An 8,654-nucleotide genomic window follows, 5' to 3' on the forward strand; every position below is an offset into this window, starting at 1 on the left:
GCTTGGAGTAGGTTTAGGATTTTGATAGGAGCCAGAAGAGCAATGGTGGAGTCACCTGATTCTGGCTAGTTGTTCCAGTGATGAAACTCCGATCGTGAGGAAATGCTTTCCTTGAGTAGTTTGTCTGACCTAAGCCTCTGCTGATGAGGAAGCTCATCCAGCAGTCTGAGGGCAGGCATCATCCTAGCCTAAGACCTCCACCCAGGCCCTTCTAGGGAAGGGAGTGAATGGAATCTTGCTTGGCACACCAGCTTTAAAAGGTTGTAAGCCCCTCTTTTGTAAAATGTCAACATGTTAGAGCTTTGAAAACAGGGCTTACTGTGGGAAAGGGCTCACAGCATTTAACATTTCCAAAGACTGATTAAAGAAAGCAGACAAGTGTTGGCTAGAAGTTTGGTTTTAGCCAGTTAAGCTAGATATTCAACTGTTTTCTTATGTACATTAGAATGAATACAGACTTCAGTGGTAATTAGAGGTACTGATTGATGGATTATTAATTCTTTAGTATTTTTGTTTTCCTTTTTTTAAGCCTTACATTGTTTTGGAAAGTAAAATATGTACATGGTTAAAAAAAAAATTAAAGAGTAAAGAAAGAATATCCAGTGAAATGTCTCCTTTCCATTCTAACCCATTCCCTAGTTCCCTTTTTAGAAGGAACTGCTGTTATCAATGATTTCTTGTGTAATCTTCCTGAGTTAGAGAACCCATTTACAAGTACGTTATGACCGTGCCCCTCCCCGCCACATCTTGCCTTTAAACACAAATGATAGCATATTATACATATTGTTTAGTCTCTTGTTTTTGTGTTTAGTCTCTAGGAGATCATTACATGTAAGTAATTTATCTACCTTGTTCCTTTTAACTGCTCTGTAGTGTTTCACTGTTTCTTTACAGACAAAAATGTATGCTTGTTACAAGAGAATTAGAAAATAGAGAGTAGCACCTCCCAGTTCCCAGCCCCAAATGAGTCCCAGTCCCACCATCCAGAACCACCTCCACCTCTCCCTCTTCTCTATCCCCTTAACACATTTGTGTCTGCCATTAGCCTTTATGACTTCCAGGTACTTGGTTATCCAGTAAAGGCCTAGTAATTAAATCCTTGTGAAACAGGTACATCCCAGGCAGGAATCTGCCTTCTGCCCCCACGTGCATGCCAAAAGGTCCTTGCTAGTCCTTTTGGACCCCTTTTACCTATAAAGAGATCTAGTAATTCATAGTAGTAGATTTGGAGCTGTTTAACTTTTGACTTTTTAGATTAAATGCAAACTCATTCTGTGCTCTAAACTCCCATCCCCTTTTGTGAATAGTATAGAAAAGTAAGAACTCGAAATTATAGTACCTATTTTTTAAAATCTTAAGGATTGCACACTTGGACAGATGTCACATTGCTTCATGTGGTTGGGCTTTGCTGGACATCTTTGAGATTTTCAATAAGTAGATATACATTTATTGAGCTCACTATTGTTGGGCTTAAAGTTTGTAGAAATATAATGATCAAAGACCTGGCTGTAGAGCGATGCATACAAATTTCTAAATTGGAGATACGATATAGGCACAAAAATCTGAGTGAGTCAAAAGGAGTCTCACTGGAAAGGGGACATTTGAGGATTAATAAATTTTCACCAGGCAGACAGGAATGGAGGAAAGGAATCCCAAGCAGGAGGAGGCACAGACAACAGCACAGAGGCAGGAAAGTGAATTGTGTGGTGCACCATGAGTCATTTGGTAGAGCCAGAGCCCATGGTGATTTCGGACGCAGGTAGCAGTAAGCGGCAGCTTGCAGCAAGCAGCAGTGAGCAGTAGCAGGAAGCAAGATCTTAGTTCCCAGACCGGGAGTCCTAACCACTGGACCACAGGGGCCAACAGCTAGGGCCTGGGTCCTTAGTCCTTACGTGCCTTGGCAAGAAAGAATTCAGGCAAGGAGGCAGCAGGTAAAGAAAAGTTAAAAGTTTATTGGAAAAGCAAAGTACACGCGGAAAGATGCATGGGTGAGCTCAGAGAGTCGCGCCTTTGGGAAGTTTAAATCCTTTATAAGGTGTCAGTCTTCCGGGTCTTTGTCTTCTTTTTGGCCAGTTGTATTGTTTTGGCCCCAGGGCTAATTTGTTCCTGGACCCTCCCCTGGGTGTGCACGCACCCCTAAGTTAAGATGGATCCCACTGCAAAGGCCTCTGGGAGGAGATGGCAGGACTTACTGTGGTCTGGCATCTCCTGCCTTTTTGACGCTGTGTAGGCTTTTGCACATGTGTAGTGTTTCCCTTGCCCCAAGGTTGGGAGGTGTGTGACCTCTGGATCATTTAATAGGGTTTAGTCCCACTCTGTCCCTGCCATAAAAATGCCCAATGTCCGGTTATTTACCCTGTTCCTGTTGCTGGTTTTTATATTGAGGTGCACATCTCGAAATACAGACAGGAGTCCAGTCATAAACATGTAGTCCTGGAGCCCATTTGTTCTTGCTTCAGGAAATGTAAACAGGAACTGGTAGTGAATGTCCGGCCTGGAGCTCATCTTCTCCTCCTCCCATGAGGTGTGAACAGGAGGCCAGTTGTAAATGCCTGGCCTGGAGCCCATCTATCTCCTGCCTCAGTGGTGTGTGGGAAGGACTGTTGGATACAAAGGTGACAGGCATAGTAGCCCTGCTGTTGTCAAGAGGATTGAGTGGTTCTTGGTGAAAGATCTATCTGCCTCCTGAAATGAGGAATAAGATTTCTCATTTTGATTATTCTAGAGGTTATCCTTAACTCTGGGCTACTTTCTAGATTTTCCAACCCCTGGTTCTGTCTTCATCTTTTGACCTTGGGGAAGTAGCTTAACTTCTTTGGGCCTCAATTTCTTTATTTGTAAAATGGAAATCATAATAATGTTAATGCAAGCTCGCGTGCCCAGCGCACAGTGAGCCCAAACAAACTGAAACGTTGGAGTTTGGAGCAGAGAAAGGTTTATTGCAAGACCATGCAAGGAGACGGGTGGCTCATGCCCTAAAAGCCCAGAACTCCCTGAAGGGTTTCAGCAAAGCATTTTTAAAAGCCAGGTGAGGGAGGAGGGTCGTAGGGTGTGTGATCAGATCGTGCACAGTTCTCTGATTGGCTGATGATGGGGGAACAGGGTGGTGTCACAGGGGTTAACTTTATCAGTCCTTAGGCTCCAGGAGGCCTGGGGTTATGTGCTCATGGTCATCAAGTAGTTAACATCTTCCATTTGGTGGGGGGATTGATTTCACATCTGCAAAACAACTCAGGAAATTTGCATCAAATACTATTATCTAGGTACTTCAGAGAAGAGCTAAAGCAGAGGATATGGGGGGAAGGCCTGTCCCAGGAAGGCCCCATAGTGTCCTGCTCAGATACAATAATACCTACTTCATAGGGTTATAGTGAAGATTAAACAAAACAATAATGGCTGTATATTGCCTTATTTTGTTAAAGTCATGATACATATAACATTACTGAGCAGCACCGGCCACCAAATATTGGATCCATGTAGTGCTCAGTACTTTCTTTTGGGTTTAAAAAAAAAAAGAAAAAACAACTTCAGTTCCATTTACATTAGGTTCACTTTTTTCTTTCCGTCCTTCCTTTCTTTCTAAACTTGAAACACTATGAACAAGGCCTCTGGGGTACTACCTCTAGTCCTGGTCCCTTTTCCTCTTCCCTAGCAGTATCCATTGAAACTGGTTGTATGCCCAAACACCCCTCCCCTCATTTTAAAAATATTTATTTATTTTGGTTGCACCAGGTCTTTGCTGCAGCATGTGGGATCTTTTAGTTGCAGCATGTGGGTTCATAGTTGTGGCATTCGAACTCTTAGTTGTGGCATGCATGTGGGATCTAGTTCCCAACTATGGATCGAACCTGGGCCACCTGCATTGGGAGCATGGCGTCTTATCCACTGGACCACCAGGGAAGTGTCCCCCTCCCCACCATTTTTAAAAAAAAAACATCTGGTCTTAATGTAATGTACCCTAACATCTGTTAGGTTTTTTTTAAAGTAAATTGTATACACTTTATTTTATTCAGAAGCATGGTTTTTTTTCACTCAACCAATATTCAAGAGTTCTGTTCAGGCTACTGCATCTAGATCAATCTGGTTCTTTTAAACAAAATATTTTAAACAAAATTCTGTTCAAAATATGAATGTACCACAGCCATTGGACATATTTTAGGTTGTTTCTGTACATTTGCTTTTACGTATAGTACTGAATGAAATGTATTTGTGTACATGCCTTTTTATGCACTTGTTGGGTCATAAAATGTGCTTATCTGGTTTCTTTTGGGCTTTAAAGTACTGCCAGCTTCATGTAAAGCTAACCAGTTTTCAGCCAACCTTCTTTCTGTGTTTGAACACTCCATCCCCTTTATTTTTTGTGCTTTCTACCACAGGTCAAACGTGCAGCAAATATTTAACTCACATATTTGAGCAGCCTTAGGAAAACTGGTCTTTTTTAGTTGTTTGGCCTCTGGAACACGATCGTGGACTCTGTCAATATGGAGGGAGGCCTGTCAATATTGTAACTAGAAAAGATGATACTGGTAAATTTGATGCCTTTAAAAAGTGGCTGTGATAAGTCTAAATTAATAATAAATTTCTACTTTTTTTCCGATGAAACTAATAATAAGAAATCTCAATTTTTCCACTTTGTACAGCTCATAACAAAATAGCAGTGATTTTATGGCTAAAGTACTTAGTAATAATTTTCTAACTTTTTTTCTTTAAGTTTTTTTAAAAAAATCAATTAATTAATTAATTAATTTATGGCTGTGTTGGGTCTTCGTTTCTGTGCGAGGGCTTTCTCTAGTTGCGGCAAGCAGGAGCCACTCTTCATCGCGGTGCGCGGGCCTCTCACTATCGCGGCCTCTCTTGTTGCGGAGCACAGGCTCCAGACGCGCAGGCTCAGTAGTTGTGGCTCACGGGCCCAGTTGCTCCACAGCATGTGGGAATCTTCCCAGACCAGGGCTCGAACCCGTGTCCCCTGCATTGGCAGGCAGATTCTCAACGACTGCGCCACCAGGGAAACCCCTAACTTTTTTTCTTGATGAAAACTAGAAATCAGAAATCTCGTTTTTCTGACTTGATATGATTTATAACAAAGGTTACTTGAAAGATTGGTAATGCTAAAGCAACAGGGGTCTCAGTGAAAAGTCACATGGAAAAATATACATCTGTGATGAGTTTAGCCATCTTTGCATTTAATGAAATTGAAAATGACCCACTGTCTTCTGATGGAGCTTGCAGTGAGACCAGAGGTAGTGGTAATTTTAACTTACACCTGAGGATCTCTAATCTGGGGGAATGCTTTCTGAGCAAGACCACTAATTCTTGTTTCCTTTGTAGGAAGAGAGAAAATTTTCAAAGACTGTACAAGGGAAGGTGCAGAGCAGTTACCTGCACTCACTTCTGGAAATTGGGGAGCTGCTGAAAAAAAGACTTGAGACTACAAAGAAACTAAAAATTTAAGTTAGTGTGAACCACAAGCACTGAGGACTCTGCGACAGAATAGGACGTCATCTTCCCAGGCAAAAGCTACATCTGATTGACCATCATTTTAATCCAGAACTTCCTCATAAAATGCATGAAGGACTTTGATCGTGAATTAATTTTTTAGGTATTAAATGTATACAACTGATTAAATTATTGTATATAAACCAGAAGCAGGACCCTCGTCTGGGTTTGACCACTTTTTATACATGTTCATATGCATATGGCAGCCACAAGAGAACCCCACTCTTCTTCTTCCCTTCTATCACCAGAAACATCTGGTGGGGTGGGGGGAAAGCAGCAATAGAAATTAAGCATAAAGCATCGACCTCAGAGCAGCTGAATGGCCCTACCATTATAGCAGTGTGTGTTTTGATCTGGTCCTTTAGCCTTAGGAAGCAGAAAGCAGAAGAAGAGGGGGACCATGATTGGGAGCAGGCCCTCTTTCCACATTAGCAGTTTAGTTTTGAGGCTTCCTCAAATGCTTGGCTCCCACAGAACCCAAGGCAGGTACCCAAAGGACCTCAGATGAAATTTGGCATAAGCACCTGCCACTGAAGGACATCACTTAGATGCCTACAGGCTGTTGTTTTTCAGCTTAATAATCCCAATGGCCGAGACATCCCCATCCTAGCTCCTGTGAGAGTTAAATCAGAAGTAGCCTTCTGTTACCTTACAGCTGTTTGGAGGGGAAAGTAGTGCAGACCACATATAAGCCTGCTGAGGACTAGCTTGCTGTTTTCCGTCTATTTGGGAAAGGGGAATCACTGTTTTAAAGAAGAGAGGTGTACATAATTTATGCAGGCAAGTCTAATACCAGTGTCATTGGTTTTGTGAGCTATATATATATGTATATGCTTTTACATATATACGTATATTTTCAACCATATATACATGTATATGTAAATGTATATACACGTATATATGCTTGAAAGTAAGATTTAATGCTTTAGCGTTTTTTAAGTGGGAGGTTTGGGAAGGAAGAAAGGAAGGAATGTATATTAATATGGATTTAACCTAGGTTTTAAGATTTAGGCAGGCAAAAGAAATGTTATCAGTTGGGCTGAGGTTCAGTTTACTTTTTTCAAACTTGAGAATTATTACCAGGATGGTGTTTACGTTGTTCATCTGGAGCTCCCCAAGACTATGGCTTCAGAGGTTGGTTTGACAGAAAAGATAAACATTGCTCTTGAAAATGTTACACATTTTATACAACTGCTTTGGTAACTTTTTTGTGTTTGAATCTGTGCCTCTGTTTTTGGTCTTTGTTACCCAAATACCGTTAAAGTTAGTAATTCTGAAAAGCAAAGAAATGAATTTGATGAGGAAATTCAAGTATCTGATGGAGGATTGGTCTTGAAGACCTTCAAGGTTCTTTCCAACTCACTTCTCCAGTGAAATGTGATACTTTTTTCTTTTAAAAGCAACCAAAAAAGAGCTTGGAAAATCTCTGTATGCAAAGCAATTGCATTTTGTCCCTATCATTTTGACTTTCTTAGATTCACAATTTGGTAGGGTGATTAATAACTGTCTTAACTTGTAGGGAAACTTTTTTGAAAATTACTGAATTACCTGGTCAAAATAAGACTTGTTGGAAATCCTAGTCTATCCAGTAATTTAAAAAAAAACAGTTTTGATGTTAATTGGTAGCCACAACTGTCATACCCCATCCCGAAAGAAAAGAACTGCCTTGAACAAGATGAATTAAAAATTCTGATTGAGGGCTTCCCTGGTGGCGCAGTGGTTGAGAGTCCGCCTGCCGATGCAGGGGACATGGGATCGTGCCCCGGTCTGGGAGGATCCCACATGCCGCGGAGCGGCTGGGCCCGTGAGCCATGGCCGCTGAGCCTGCGCGTCCAGAGCCTGTGCTCCGCAACGGGAGAGGCCACAACAGTGAGGGGCCCGCGTACCGCAAAAAAAAAAAAAAAAAAAAAAAAAAAAAAAAAAAAAATTCTGATTGATTCTGAATCTAACTTAATAACATCATAATTTCATAAAACTATGGTCTATTTAGATGGAACTTTGTGTATGGGTTTGGAGGTATGTGTGTATGGCATGTGTTCTTGAAATGATATTTCTTTGAATATCCAAAAATACTATACATAGAAATAGAAATGTTCTTTGAAACAAGTCTATTAACTGACCGTGATCATTCTAGCATATGTGTGCTCAGTGGGCTGGCCTTGGTCCTCAGGGACAGTGTGTGACTCCAGTGGTCTACCTACCTAGTCTCTTGCCTAGGGGCATCTGGGTCCTCTACTGGTTTTAGTGACAGGTAATGTTACGTTGGGGTTATGCTTCCTTTGTTACATGTTGATTTCCCTACTAAATGTAGCATTTCAATTAGATCCAACCTCTTACATTTTGAGGTAATTGTAAAAAGAATGAAATTATGCAGAAATGGCCAATATCTTTTATTGATCTGTTCTTTTGGAAATTGTCATGCACTATAAATTGTGTACAGTTAAAAAATATATATATATATACACATATATTCTTACATGAGTAAAAAGCACCCTCTCCAGCAATTGTATGTAATTGGTATTTGAAGAGAATTCCCAAATAACTCATTGCTGCTGCTGCTGCTGTTTTTAGTTTGTGTGGGTTTTTTGTTTTGTTTTTGTGTGGAAAATTGATATTTAAAAAAAAAAAAAGGAAAGGAGAAAAAACACGACTACTGTTTACAGACTGAAAAATTACTGCTTTTTATACTACTGAGATCCTAAGACTCTCCAAAGCAAACATTTGGTTTAAATCATTTATCTGATGTGGATAAAAGGTAGAGAACTTTTTAGTGTTCTCCACATAATGGAAAATGTACAAATGCCTAGCTGTGTTGCCCATCAATTTTGTATATTTTCATAATTTTAATTGTTCAAAATTGCATTATATTTTGCAATCACTATGTTCAATCTGGATTTGTCTTTCATTCTAACTTTTAATATAAAAAGGGGTTTCAATGTATCTACAGCCTTGTTATTGAAACTCTTCCTACTTTTTTGCTGTGATTTATTAATATGGGAAGTATATATTCTTCCTTGTTCAGAATTAAGTGAAGCATAGCAAATCTATTTAAAATGGATGGGTTAATTTATTTAAACACTTTCATCTTAAGTTGGCATTCCTGCCTGGTTCATTTTTGTTCAGATTCCTAGAAGCCACAACCTTTTAAATGGTATAAG

The 8,654-nt window shown here is 40.2% G+C and overlaps 1 protein-coding gene across 2 annotated transcripts in view; it reads left to right on the forward strand.

The window, feature by feature from the left end:
• The window catches only part of NAA25 (N-alpha-acetyltransferase 25, NatB auxiliary subunit), a 75,864-nt gene extending 67,441 nt beyond the window's left edge, over positions 1-8,423 (forward strand). For both annotated transcript variants that reach the window (XM_060119185.1, XM_060119186.1), the window contains exon 24: positions 5,329-8,423. In XM_060119185.1, the coding sequence (XP_059975168.1) occupies positions 5,329-5,451 (123 nt within the window). In that variant the 3' untranslated portion in view covers positions 5,452-8,423. The remainder of the gene's footprint in view (positions 1-5,328) is intronic.
• The last annotated feature ends 231 nt before the right edge of the window (positions 8,424-8,654 follow it).

The sequence above is a fragment of the Mesoplodon densirostris genome, chromosome 15, assembly GCF_025265405.1.
Source record: "Mesoplodon densirostris isolate mMesDen1 chromosome 15, mMesDen1 primary haplotype, whole genome shotgun sequence".
NCBI classification, from domain to species: Eukaryota; Metazoa; Chordata; class Mammalia; order Artiodactyla; family Ziphiidae; genus Mesoplodon; species Mesoplodon densirostris.